At 45.0% G+C, this 14,828-nt stretch overlaps 1 protein-coding gene across 2 annotated transcripts in view; it reads right to left on the bottom strand.

Moving 5' to 3' along the window:
* Window positions 1–14,828, bottom strand: part of DLG5 (discs large MAGUK scaffold protein 5) — a 174,121-nt gene that overhangs the window by 99,577 nt on the left and 59,716 nt on the right. For both annotated transcript variants that reach the window (XM_066600370.1, XM_066600371.1), the window contains exons 6-10: window positions 11,870–12,129; window positions 10,292–10,604; window positions 9,143–9,373; window positions 7,144–7,328; window positions 3,832–3,957 (exon numbers count right to left, since the gene is read on the bottom strand). In XM_066600370.1, the coding sequence (XP_066456467.1) occupies window positions 3,832–3,957; window positions 7,144–7,328; window positions 9,143–9,373; window positions 10,292–10,604; window positions 11,870–12,129 (1,115 nt within the window). The remainder of the gene's footprint in view (window positions 1–3,831; window positions 3,958–7,143; window positions 7,329–9,142; window positions 9,374–10,291; window positions 10,605–11,869; window positions 12,130–14,828) is intronic.

Here is a 14,828-nt window from a genome sequence, read left to right as displayed (position 1 = left end):
CGGGGAGCCGCGGTATGCGGTTACTGGTCACGTGATCGCCGTTATCCAATGCATAATGGCAATCACGTAAAAGTTCTTTAAAAAGTGGAAGTTTCATCTCCCCTCACCAATGCAATCGGTGAGGGGAGATGAAACATCTTCTCAGAGGCTTCTGCATTTGAATCCAGATGCGATTATCCTTCATGGACCCTTCCGGATGCTGCGCATGCGCCCGCCGGCAGGATGCCGGACACATTCGCAGGAGTCGGGGAGCCCAGGAAATTTTAAATCTCCTGGCTCCCAGCAACCAACGGTCGCCGAGAGCCTGGAGCAGTGACCGGAGAGCTCGTTGATCGGTCCCCGGTCACGTGATAAATTAGCGATATAACATTGGGCCGGTCACGCATGACCGGAGAGGAATTATGGGTTCTGCATGCGCTTGATCAGTGGTAATCCACGGATCAATCGCATGCATTAAATTACACAATTCCCCCCCAATTAGCGGGTCGGAATTACGGAATCCACTCGCAGAAAACAGAACACAGCATGTTATATTTTACCGCGGATATCCGCGACCTAGAGCCCATTGTGCTCTATGACCGCGGATATACTCGCAGCCCATACGCAAACACATTGTGTATGGGCTGCGGGTACCCGGGTCATCTGTAAGCGACGGCGCGGGAAATATAAACAAAAAACGGTGTACTGCGCATGACCGTCTGTGTGAGTAGGCAGTTATGCGCAGTACATTACGCGGCTGTACACAGGGTCACATCTGGAATCCGCTGCGGGCCTCCGTAAGCGGATTCTGCATACGGCCGTGAGAGCCTGGCATTATTTAGACCGCTACCTGTAATCCGTAATTTACAAGAAGCCCCGGGAACGCTCGCCTTCCTGCAGTTCCAGGAGCAGCTTGCAGCAAGATTACAAAGCCTCACAGAGCGCCACTTTTTACACCCCATCCCCGCCGCTGAGATCACGAAATACCCCCAAAAAAGCATGAGAGGAGGGGGGATTCTTGCCCCATGTGCCCATCCCAACCAGCCTCCATAATTACCCCTGTCTTCGGACATAAAATGCAGTTTATATTATTACTTTTATCTAATATTTAGGGAATGCCAAAAAATGGGGATGGTGGGGGGGGGGGGGGGGTATTTTTAGGAAGTCAATTTTTTTTCCGTATAAGTGGGCAATGGGGCCTGGAATTTATTCAGTTGTACCCTGAAATCCAGCGGGCATTCCCTCCATTATGGGCCTAGCCATGTGTCCTGTAAGTAGATTAGGGCCACAATGCGTATGTTTCTGAACACGGGACAAACGGGGGTATCCATTTTGGGGTGAACGTCTTCATTCCTATGTACACTGTACAAAAAAAACAGTTTTTAAATTGACAAAATTGCCAAAAAATGAAAATCGTAATTTCTTCCTTCTGCTTTGCTTAGATTCATTTAAATACTGTGGGGTCAAAATACGCAGTACACCCCTAGATGAATTTGTTAAGGGGTCTAGTTTTCAAAATGGGGTCATTTGTGGGGGTTCTCTATCGTTTTGGCCGCTAAGTGGGCAATGGGGCCTGGAATTTCTTCCGTTGTACCCTGAAATCCAACGGGTGCTCCTTCCATTATAGGCCTAGCCATGTTTCCTTTAAGTAGATTAGGGCCACAATGGGTATGTTTCTGAACACGGGACAAATGGGGGTATCCATTTTGGGGTGAACGTCTTCATTCCTATGTACACCGTACAAAAAAACCTGTTTTTAAATTGACACAATTGCAAAAAAAAATGAAAATCATAATTTTTTTTCCTTCTACTTGGCTAAGATTCATTCAAAAACTGTGAAGTCAAAAAAAGTCATCGTACCCCTAGATAAATTCGTTAAGGGGTCTACTTTTCAAAATGGGGTCACTTGTGGGGATTCTCCATCGTTTTGGTCACTCAAGGGCTCTACAAGTGGGCAATGGGGACTAAATCTCCTTCAAGCAAAATTTCTGTTCCGAAAGCCACCGGTTGCTCCTTTCATTTTGGGCCCCATTGTGCATACAGACGTAATAATAGGGCCACAATGGCCACTTCTGAGCACAGGACAAACAGGGGTATCCATTCTGGGGTGCAAATCCTCATCTTCATGTGTATTATAGAAAAAAGTCCTGTCTTTAAAACGACATATTTGCAAAAAATATGAAATTTTAGTTTTTCTCTTCTAAGTGCATTGACTCCTGAAAAAAAACTGTGCGGTTAAAATACTAATGACACCCCTCAGTGAATACGTTAAGGGGTGTAGTTTTTAAAATGGGGTCACTTGTGGGGGTATCTATCATTTTGACTCCTATGAGCCTTTCCAATCTTGGCTTGGTGTAGGAAAACAAAGTGTTCCTCAAAATGCTGATAATTAATGTTAAATTTGGACGTTTCCTAAATGGTTAAAAAAAAAACGAAAGTTTTTCCAATGTGCGCCCAAAATAAAGTAAACGGATGGAAATATATATCTTAGCAAAAATTTCTATATTATGTTTGCACATATTTGCCATATAGCAGTTGGAAATGTGAAAAAATGACGATTTTTTCAAAATTTTCCCAATTTTGGAGCTTTTAATAAATAGACACAAATTCTATCAGTCTTTTTTTTCCGACTAAATGAAGTACAACATGTGGCGAAAAAACAATGTCAGAATCGCTTGGATATGCAAAACCTTTCTGGTGTTTTTCCATGTTAAAGTGACACATGTCAGATTTGCAAAATTTGGCCTGGTCATTAAGGCGCAAACAGGCTTGGTCACTAAGGGGTTAAAGGGTCTACAGAAAATATGCTTTTTCCTCTTCTATGTGAAGTTTCTGCTCAGCTTACAGTGTGAACACAAGTTAGGCATTTTTACGGCATAAAGTCAGATTAAAAAAATGTCTGATTGCTGTGGGTCCGACGGCTGGGTCGGATCCAGCAGCGAGAATTCTTGCCGCAGGACCCGACCCGAGCGCCTGCAGAGAGCAGCGCGTACTCACCCGCGCCCCGCACAGAAATGGAGCATGCTGCAGTTAGTTTGCCGCGCGGGATTTCGAGTGAAGAAACCGCAGCCGATGGCCTAAGATTGCATTTGCTAACGCAATCCTATGGCAGCTTCCAAGGGCGGAAATTCCGCGGGAAATCCCGCCGCGGAATTTCCACCCGTCTGCAGGAGGACTAAGAGCCACAGTAATCTGAGAGCAGCACACCCGAATACCCCAGGTGATTGTAGCAGTGATGCATATGCAAAACCAATTCCCTTCTATAGGAAAGAAGGACATTTCCAAGCTCTTTAACCTCCCTCTGTCCCATACAAGGGAATGGGGCGGTGGTCTACCATGCGCATAACTTCTCCATTCACATGGGGTATTCAAGTGCATCAGTCTTGGGATCAGACATAGGGAAAAGGGTATTTGAGAAAACCCCTTATAACTTTGTGAAGTTAAAATGCAAATAGAGAATTTCTGTGGATGTTCTACTGAAAAACGGTAAAAAGAACCAACACTTCTGGACTGTTACTAATTCGGCATGCTGACAGGACTTTGACTATATGTGGTATTACAGAAGCATTTTAATATAATAGGATAAACCTCAAATTTGTAGTGAACATTTTAAAAAGTAACACAGCTAAAAGCATTATTTACCCACTTACATTGCTAAACAACCCAGTGTGAACAAACAGGCTCATTTTGAGCTTCTGAACTTTTAGAGATATGATTGTTTTTTGTAGGAACACCAAATGTCCATTTTGGTCTTTTTGTAACTATTTGGATGAAATTCTACAAAGGCACAAATATTTGTATACATCTCCACATAGCTGCCTCTTTCCCCTTTATATGGGCTATTAAACTCACTTCAGTTCCTTCAGTTCTCGTGTGGCATCATTCTTCTGCTTCCGCATGTCATCGAGGTTTCTCAGTGCCTCTGCTAGTTCACTAACTGCGCGGTCGCGTTCTCTACGTAAGTTATCACACAATGTCCTGTTAGAATCATAAGAAGAGAAAAAAAAACATCTTGTCAATAAAGCATCATCATATGGTTGTCTCTTTGCAATTTCACTTAAAGCTATTCCAGCATGTACTGGTTATGACAAATAATATAATATATATATATTTTTTTGTTACTGTTATTTTTTTTGTCCAGTACCTCCTAAGGGATATCAAATTAACATGAAAGAGTATATCAAACACTATCTAAAGATATATATTTCCAGATGTATTATATATACTAGAAATCATAATACAGAAAAACTATAAAACTAAACATTTTGGGCAATGTACAACGAACACTGCCACTTTATTCACTGGGGGCATCTAGGTGCGCTGTTCTTGTGAAGCTTGAGGGTCTCTACTGTCAGATCTCCAGCACCCATACATTTATCATGTGTCCTCTGTATTTTCCTACCTAATAATAATAATCTTTATTTGTATAGCGCCAACATATTTCGCAGCGCTTTCAAGCATGGGAGAAAACACAGACAATACAACAATTATATGTGATATACAATCAGTTTAAAACAAACGGGGTGGGGGTGATACAGGAGGTACAAGGGGGAGGGTAGAGATAAGGCATTGGGGGAACACAAGCAATACGGGAATTATATGTGGAAATCAGTTATTAAAGGTAAGCAGGGTGGAGGGTATGGGGAGCCATAGGGAGGGGCAGGGGGACTGGGTCATGAGATTTGGTATGCCTCCCTGAAGAGGTGCGCTTTTAAGGTGCGTCTGAAGTTCTGTGCGCCGAGGATTTTCCGTCTGGCTTGGGGTAGAGCATTCTAGGGGATCGGTGCTGCCCTTGTGAAGTCCTGGAGGTGAGCATGTGAGGTTCGTATTAGAGGGATATTTAGTCTGAGTGTGTAGCGGATCGGAGTGTGCAGGCAGGGTGGTGTACGGACAGGAGGGAGGCAATGTACGATGGTGTGACGCCATGGAGAGCTTTGTGGGTGAGGGTAAGGAGTTTAAATTCAGTTCTGCAGTGGATGGGCAGCCAGTGCAGCGGCTTGCATAGTCCAGAGGCATCTGAGAAATAGCTGGATAAAAAATGAGCCTGTCTGCCATGTATAATATGGATTGGAGAGGGGAGAATCTGGTGCGGGGAAGGCCAATAAATTGCAGTAGTCGAGTCGGGAGTGAATGAGCACAACAACGAGCGTCTTTAGTGTGTCCATGGTGAGGAACGGCCGGATTTTAGCAATATTTCCGAGGTGCAGGTGGAATGTTCGGGCCAGAGATTGGATGTGCGGGGTAAAAGAGCTCAGAGATCTCACAGGAGGAGGTGTATAGTTGGGTGTCGTCAGTGTAGAGTTGGTATTGGAGGCCGAATTTGCGGATGGTTTGTCCAATTGGGGCTGTGTAGATATAGAAGAGAAGGGGACCAAGGCCCAAGCTTAGCAGGACCCCAACAGCAAGAGGTAGTGGAGAGGAGATAAAGCCAGCAAAGGAAACACTGAAAGAGCTGTCAGAGAGGTAGGAGGAGAACCAGCAGAGGGCAGTGTCCTTCAGGCTGATAGAGCGGAGCATAGCGAGAAGGGGGTCAATTGTAACAAAGAGGTCAAGGAGGATTAGTAGGGAGTAGTCGCCTCTAGACTTTGCTGTCATCGGGTCATTTGATACTTTTGTGAGGGCAGTTTCAGTCGACTGTAGAGAAACCAGGCTGGAGGGGATGGAGGAGAGAGTTGTCAGAGAGAAAGCGTCTTAGGCGGGAGTAGACCAGGTGTTCTAGTAATTTGGAGATAACAAGGAGGTTTGAAACAGGTCGATAGTTGCCAGTGTCATTCGGGTTGAGGGTTGTTGTTTTTTTCTGCAGCGGGGATATGATGGAGTGTTTAAATGAGGAAGGGAAGGTCTCAAAGGTTAGGGAGAGGTTGCAGATCATGGTGCGTTGGGTGATGACAGCCAGAGAGAGGGACTGCAGGAGGTGAGGGGGAGAGGGTCGCTAGCGCAGGCAGTGTGGCGAGCAGCAGAAAGCAGGCTGGAGACCTCTTCCTCTGTTGTTGGTTCTAACATTGAAAGTGAATAGGTGATGGATGCAGTGCTGAGGAGACTGGGATCAGGGATAGCCATGCAGTTTTCTGAGATTTGTTTTCGGATGGTGTCTATTTTTTTTCTTTAAAATAGGCGGCTAGTTCTCTAGCACTCAGATCCGTCACGGGGGGCTGTTCCTTGGGGCTGAAGAGGGAGTGGAAGGTGTCGAAGAATCATTTGGGGTTGCAGGATAGTGAGGAGACAAGGGAGGTGAAATAAACTTGTTTGGCGTGGTGGAGGGCTAGGTTATAAGTTTTAAGCATCAATTTGAAGTGGAGGAAGTCTGCCGGCAGCTTTGACTTTCTCCACAGCCGCTCGGCGCACCTAGAGCACCGCTAGATGAAGCGCTTTTGGGACCTGAGCCAAGGTTGCCGTGGTCTGTAGTTAACGGCTCGGTTCACAGGTAGTGCCGCTTTATCTAGGGCACGTCTGAGGGTGGTGTTGTAGTGTTCAGCTGCCAAGCTAGGGCAGGAGAGGAGAGGGATAGGGAAGAGCGGGAGGACTGGATGGTCTTGGCGAAATGAGGAGTGCGGACGGACTGGAGGTTCCTAGAGGTGAGATATGTGGGAGGCTCACGGGAGATGCTAGGGTGCCTGATGGAGAAAGAGAGGAAGTTGTGATCCGAGAGTGGAAGAGGGTAGGTAGTAAAGTGTGAGTCAAAGCAGAGGCAGAGGAAGATTAAATCAAGAGTGTTGCCATCTCTGTGAGTGGGGGAGTCTGAGAGTTGTGATAGGCCGAGGGAGGAGGTGAGCGTTAAAAGCCGGGAGGCAGATAAGGAGCTGGGGTTTATTGCCCTCTCTAGATAATACATTAAACACTTTTATTCTAACTGTGATGTAATAACCTATATAAAATACACAAGTAGGTATCAGAGCTTACCAGGTACTCCGCAACACAGGCTTACACTGGACAGTACTGGAGATCTAGTTTAGGCCACTGGCTGACAAAATCCAATCAGCCCTGGAATAGCAACGCCAGAACTTCACTTTGTTAGCACATAGGAGTGCAAGGAGTTAAGCAGCCAGAATCAGAGTGCTAGGGAGTGACTGTCAATCACTGCTATATTTCCCCTGGGTGGTCACATTGGGTATCTTCTGCACCATCGTGTACATGATAATGCTATATGAAATGTATACCACTCACCGGATACTCTCTCTCTCAGCTACAATCTTATCCCTCTCCTGGAAGGCCCAATCTCGCCTACATTTGGCCACCTCAGCTTCCTGCGTGGCCTCCTTTAGTTCATGCGTCATGGCTTCATACTGCTTCCTCAGCACCTCTATCTCCTTGCTGGCTCGTTCCATGTCCATGGTTGCAGAATCCTGAATCTGAAAATAGTGAAGGTTGTGCACAGAATCTGGTAGGTGAACACCACATAGAGAATGGTTTACCAACAGCTTATATACTATTGCTTGCATAGCACTTTAGTTTTCTCTCATGCCACTGAAGTATTGCAGCCATCTACAGGATGTAAAATAACATCCTGTTGCATTAATGCCACAGGACATAGGTTTACGTCTTGGCAGGGTGAGGGTTGAGAGGCTAAAGGGATGTTTCCATCTCAGCCAAACATGGTCGAGATAGAAACACTGCTAATTAGGTGGTGGCCGGATGGTGAGTTTGTGCAAGTGCCTGTAAGTTACAAGGGAGTAATGGGAGGAGTGTAGTTGTTTTCATCATCCCAACCATCGCATTAAGGGTGGCCAGGAGCAGCGGGATCCCTAACTCAAGATAGGTGTGGGTATCAGACTTTTGTGACATATCCTGTTAAATATGTCTTTAACCCCTTGAGTGGCAGGTTTCCTACAACCCTGTCGTGCCCACCAGGGCAGGTTTTTTTAAATGGTCTAATCATTGAATTTCAACTAGTTTTGCAGTTGCGTCTCAAGAGCCATAACTTTTTCATTTCTCCATTGACATGGCCATATGAGGGCTTGTTTTTTGCGGGACAAGTTGTGATTTTTGAAACAGGGGGGAGGAAAAAAAGAAATGGGGAAAAAAGAAAAAAAGGGGCCATGTCATTAAGGGGTTAAATAATGTATTAACTTCCTTCTCTGGGTCATTACGACGCACACGGATACCACATGTGTGACTGTATTTTTGATTTTTTTACAAAGTAAAGGGAGACAAGTGTTTTTTTAATTTTTTTAATAATTTTTTTTTTAATTTTTTTTTTTTTTGTCCCTTTAGGGGACTTCCACAGGGACCCATCAGGACCCCTGATCACATTCCGGGGGTCCGATGGTGACAGCCCTTTACATGCTGCAGTCACATAGACTGCAGCATGTAAAGGGTTAACACAGCAGAGATCGGAGGTTTTCTCTGATCTCTGCTGTAAGAGCTAGTACCTAGCTGTCCTCTGACAGCCAAGCACCAAGCTCTCCCTGCCACAGAGACCATCGGCTTGCTTCTGACAAGCCGATGGTCTCTATGGCAACCTGTAAACAAAGCAGGAGGTTGCCGACATGTCGGCAATATCTTCTGCTGGTTTTTCAAAGCCCTTGCTTTGTTCTCTGTGGGACTGTGCAGGCAGAGCACAATGTCACAGCTTGTGGCATTGTGCTCTGCAGCTCCCATAGTGATACATAGCCCGGAAATCTTCCGGGCTATGTTGCTATGAGCAGTGGAGCTCGTCCCCGGAAATTTTCTGGGCGTGCCACTCAAGGGGTTAAACAGTGTAGCACAGCAAATTGCATTCTTACCCAATTGTTATATGTAATGTTGCTGCACATAATTACTTTCTTTGAAAATATATTCAAATTGTTTTACAGTTGTGACCACCTTCACGTAACTTTGTGGCAAACTAAATGTTTAGCAAAATAAATTCTGAAACGTTAAGGCCAGTCTCACACAGGTGTTCGTAAAAACGCAGCGCTTTTTAAATTCAGCGTTTTCAAACGCGGTCAGCAACGTTTTTGACGCACCTCATCACTGCAATGGGTAATTTAGTTCATTAAAAAGCACTGGAACACACTAAAATAGAATAGACAACGTTTGTTTAACGATCATCTGAGAAGCCCCATTCAGATGAGGCTCAGTAAAGCATTTTTACCGTGTGTTTCAAAAGCTCGCTAAAACGCAGTAAAAACCGCTTATGTGAGAGTGGCCTAATAGTCAATGTGTACACAAAACCTGCGCCTACCTGTCTAGCTTGATAGTACTCTCTTAATAGGTGGTCTCTCTGTATGATGGCTTCTGTCCGCTCTTTCCTTGCTACATCCCGTTCTTCCTTCACAGTCTCAATGTCCTTACAGGCTTGATCCAGCTCCTTCTGAGCTTCTGCCTTGTCCTTCACCTCATGACAGTACTTTTCTAAGAGCTCATTTCTTTCAAAAATGGCTCTATCCCGTTCCACAAGGGCAGAGTTGAGCTCCTGTGTAAGAGAAGATAAAGCAAAATGACTTCTATGCCCCTTATGCATTCAGAAAGATTTAACTATTCTCGTGTATACAGCAATCCCCATTATTACATTGTAGTCAAACTTTCTCCTTTATATTACTGTAGATGGAATTCCAGGCCAGACATCTCTGATACGCATCTGTGTGCTCAGACTTATATATCTCCCCAGCTCATCTTCCACCTCTTTCAAAGCCAAAGGTTATAACCACACGAGCTGTAGCATCAGCCCCCATGTCTAAAGGCCCATTTAGACACAATGATTCTCGCTCAAAATTCGTGCAAAGCCATCTTTTGAGCGATAACCGTTGAGTCTAAATGCACAGACATTGTGCAGTTTTCGTGCACGATTTGTTTATCGCTCACTTCTAGTTTTCTAGAATTGAGCGATGAACTCTTATTAGCGGTGCAGACTGTTATTACAGTCGTCAGCACTGATAAGATTCTTACAGCCCGTGTCCCGCTGGTAGTTCACAGCGGGACACGAGCTATAAGCGTGGAGAACAATGCAGCTGTTTGCTGATGCAAACATGTATTGTTCACCGAGCCATAGCGGCGGTGTTCCGCTCAGCCTGCATAGCTCTTTAGTAGCTAATTAGGCTATGCAAAGATGATCGCTCAAAACTGTCACTCAAACTGTCGTTTGAGCGATTTTTGAGTGATCATCTTTCAGTGTAAATGGGGTCTTACTAAAGACAAACATATTAGTGACTGAAGAGATTTGTGAACCTGCAGGCAAACTATAGGCTGCAGGAAAATGGGAAACACGCTATCTTACCCTGATAAGATGTGACATAGTTTTATATATGCCCATGTACTACTATTTTTGTCTTTCACATACCCACTAATAAAAATCTTTTGCTTATTCCCCTATTTGGCAACTATGCATAAATACCTGTCTAAGAGCCTCCATCTCCTCACTTGCAACCCTCTTTTCACTTGATGTATTTTTTAACCTTCTTTGTGCTAGTTCAAGCTCAGTTTGCATTTTGTCCATCTCTTTAATGACTTGGTCTCGTTCACTCATAATTAAACGATACTCATTAAATACAGAGTCTCTCTCTTCTTTGTACTTTTCTGCATCCTTGACAGCTTTAAGCTGCATGGTTTTAAACCGCGTGGCCTCTGCCTGTAGCCGCTCGATCTCTCTTTGCAGCTCCTTATTCTGCAAGGTCGACTTATTTAGTTCCTGCTGGATAGAATCATACCTGTGTAAATCAGAAAGCTTGTGTCAATGGTATGTTAATAAGCAAGTCGGCATAAAATACCACAATACAGTTTCCCCAAAAATAAGTCCTACCCCGAAAATAAGGCCTGGCATGGTTTTCGGGGAGGCTTGAAATATAAGCCTTTTCGCAAAAATAAGCCCTAGCTACACTTAAATAAGTCAATAGGAATGCATTGGGTGTGTGAAAGGGGCTGTAAAAATGCAATTGCTGCTTTTTTACAGCAATTTTCCGGGTCTGTCAAGTCCCTTACCCAACAGGCTCGATCCAGGCCCTCCTGCTATTTTCCAGAGTCAGGATGCGGCTCAGCCAATCAATACAGCACTCATAGAACTAATCACAGCCATCGCTTCGTGGAGGCAGGATTTATGAATGCCGTAACCAGGAAATGATCCTGTGTGGGTGGCTGAGGACTGCTGGAACCACATCAGGGTTAATTGACAGCAGCAAAGTAGGACCTGGGCCTAGCCTGCTGGATAAGTAAAATAAGGCATTCCCCAAAAATAAGCCCTTGCGCCTCTTTTGGGGCAAAAATATAAGACTTGGTCTTATTTTCGTGGAAACACTTTAAAGGGGTTGTCCCGAGGCAGCAAGTGGGTCTATACACTTCTGTATGGCCATAATAATGCACTTTGTAATATACATTGTGCATTAATTATGAGCCATACAGAAGTTATAAAAAGTTTTATACTTACCTGCTCCGTTGCTGGCGTCCTCGTCTCCATGGTGCCGACTAATTTTTGGCCTCCGATGGCCAAATTAGCTGCGCTTGCGCAGTCCGGGTCTTCAGCAGTCTTCTATGGAGCCGCTCGTGCCAGAGAGCGGCTCCGTGTAGCTCCGCCCCGTCACGTGCCGATTCCAGCCAATCAGGAGGCTGGAATCGGCAGTGGACCGCACAGAAGAGCTGCGGTCCACGAAGACAGAGGATCCCGGCGGCCATCTTCAGCGGTAAGTATTGAAGTCACCGGAGCGCGGGGATTCAGGTAAGCGCTCCGGTAAACTTTCTTTACTTCCCTGCATCGGGGTTGTCTCGCGCCGAACGGGGGGGGGGTTGAAAAAAAAAACCCCGTTTCGGCGCGGGACAACCCCTTTAAGTAAAACCTATTATTTTTCATCATACATAATCCAAATGTAGTGCAGTCTCAAAAGTAAATCCTCACAAGAGCTCCCACTGGTAGAAAGTAGTTTATAACCAGTTGATTGCATTCATATTAAAACTTATTTCAGGTCCCCCTGAAGACGATTACCTTCTCATAGAGGAAGAATATTGGTGCTGGAGATGCAGAGCACTGTCCCGTTGCTTCAGCAGCCCCTCCAGTTGTTTCTGAAGACTTCTCTTCTCTTCCTCACTCTGCTCCAAGCGCCCTAAATCCAGATTGTGACTAGACACCTTCTCGTTGTACTGCCTACGTAGGGAATCGTAGTCCTTCTTCACAATTTCCAGCTTGTCTAAAGCAGTGTCGTATAACTTGTTAATTAGCTCTGAAGAACCGTTCTGTTTCACAACCTACAATTCATAGACAATTATTACTATTTACTACAAGGACTGGCACTGTAAGAAATAATATAGTAGCGGGTAGTCAAACAGTTCTGGCCTGATGCTTTATTCCCACAACACCATTAAAGGAGATGTCCCGCGCCGAAACGGGTTTTTTTTTTTTAAACCCCCCCCCCCGTTCGGCGCGAGACAACCCCGATGCAGGGGTTAAAAAAACAAACAGCACAGCGCTTACCTGAATCCCGGCGGTCCGGCGTCTTCATACTCACCTGCTGAAGATGGCCGCCGGGATCCTCTGTCTTCATGGACCGCAGGGCTTCTGTGCGGTCCATTGCCGATTCCAGCCTCCTGATTGGCAGGAATCGGCACGTGACGGGGCGGAGCTACACGGAGCCCCATAGAGAAGAGGAGAAGACCCGGACTGCGCAAGCGCGGCTAATTTGGCCATCGGAGGGCGAAAATTAGTCGGCACCATGGAGACGAGGACGCCAGCAACGGAGCAGGTAAGTATAAAACTTTTTATAACTTCTGTATGGCTCATAATTAATGCACAATGTACATTACAAAGTGCATTATTATGGCCATACAGAAGTGTATAGACCCACTTGCTGCCTCGGGACATCTCCTTTAAAGGGAACCTGTCGTCATCACCTTTGAGACCCATAAAATATGTTAAGGGGCTCAAAAGTCACAAAAAGGAGAGTCCAGGGAGCGGTGTTTCATACTCACCGCGTGCCCCGTTCCTGCGCTGTGTCCATGTGAAATTGGCGCACGCACACAGCTTGACTCTTTTCAGACAGTTCTATGCTCTCCCATTCTCTATGTGCCTGGAGACATCTGCCAGTATATATACGTCTGCTCATATTACCCCGGTCTTTTTCTCCTCAGGTGGTCGTGTCATCTCAATCCTGACCAGCTCAGATTTACCTGGGTTTATGTTCCTCTAAACTAGTCAGTTTCTCAGTCAGTATAACTCTTCTGTGATGATACTACATGGAAGTGTACCACACACCCTTCAGAGAAGGACACAGACACTCCTATTAAGATGATGCCTGATAAGTATAATGCAGGACGCTGCACTGCATGGAAGTGACTGCCATATACTCAGACCTCCAGAGTGTGACAAACAGTCAGGTGAGAAGTACAAGAGTGGAAAAAATGTGTTTTCACCAGATTGGCCCTTTAACTCCTTAAGGACATGGGCTATTTTGGCGTTGAGGACGCAATGATTTTTGGGGGATTTTCATCTCCACTTTTCAAAAGCCATTACTTTTTTATTTCTCCGTCGACGCGTCCATATGAGGGCTTGTTTTTTGCGTGGTGAACTGTAGTTTTTATTTTTAGGTGCATATAATGTATTGTAAACCTTTTATCATTTTGGGGTACATATGGCTTTTTAAATCACTTTTATTGCGCTTTTTGGAAGGTAAAAACAAAATAAGCATTTTGCCTCTTTTTTTTGCTGCACAGGATTAATAGCGTGCCCACATTATAGTACAGGTCATTATGGACATGACGATACCAAATAGGTGGGGGTTTTTTTACATTTTTATTTTAATACAAATAGGGGGAAATTAGCACAAAAAAAAAGATTTTTTTGCTATTTTGCTTTTACGTTTTTTCTTTTTTAACCAAAACAAGGTTTTATTTTGGTTTTCTTACACTCTTACATGTCCCTGAAGGGGACGTGAACCATAGCAGCTATGATCGCTATGGTAAGGCATTACAGGACTTATGTACTGCAATGTCTTATCGCTTGTAATAGTGATCAAAAGCAATGGCAAGGCCGGATGCCAGTAAGTGGCATACTGTTGCCATGGCAACCCATCGGTCTTCCGCAATTACATCAAGGGGGTTCGATGACTTCACATTGCTGTTCTCATGTACCTCCGCTGTTGCGGCGGGAGGCCGGCTATCGGTCTTCTGATTCCACGTCATCCCAAGACGTAAGGTTACATGTGGCTAATATAAAAATGAACGCATGTCCTAAGAGTGACCTGGTTGTTTCTGGGGTTCTGATGCGCACCTCCAACTTCCTGCCATTAATCCCTTCCTGCTACAGGGCGTACATTTAGATCCTGCAGCGTCGGGGTATGTATGAAGAGAGATTGTGGGGCAACCTCTTCATTCAGCGTGGGCGTCAGCTGTTTATTACAGCTGACACCCGCGGGCAATAGCTGCAATCGGCCGCACGGCCGATCACGGCTATTAACCTTTTAAATGCCGTTGTCAGTTCTGACAGCGGTATTTAAATCCCCCGAACGATGTTCTAGGGTCCCGTATGGCCCCAGCAATGAGATTGCAGGGAAATGTGCGGGTGTCATGGCAGCCGGGGGCCTTCTGAAAGGCCCCAGGGCTGTCTTAGCAAACTTCCTATCAAGCCATCCCCGTGGGGTGAATTGATAGACTGCCTGACAGATTGCAGTATGATGTAATGCTATAGCATTACGTCATACTGCAGGAGCGATCAAAGCATCGCATGTTGTGGTCCCCTATGGGGGCTAAAAAAAAGAGTAAAGATAAGATCCATAAAGTTTTACTAATTGTGAAAAAAAGTATAAATCACCCCCCTTTTGCCATATCTATATTAAAAAGTCTAATTCCTAAAACAAAAATACATATTTGGTATCGCCACATCAGTAAAAGTCTGATCTATCAAAGTAGTGCATTCTTTACCCTGTATAGTGAATGTCGTACGAAAAAAAAAA

The sequence above is a fragment of the Eleutherodactylus coqui genome, chromosome 4, assembly GCF_035609145.1.
Source record: "Eleutherodactylus coqui strain aEleCoq1 chromosome 4, aEleCoq1.hap1, whole genome shotgun sequence".
In the NCBI taxonomy this organism is placed as follows: Eukaryota; Metazoa; Chordata; class Amphibia; order Anura; family Eleutherodactylidae; genus Eleutherodactylus; species Eleutherodactylus coqui.
This window is presented reverse-complemented; position numbering and strand designations above follow the sequence as displayed.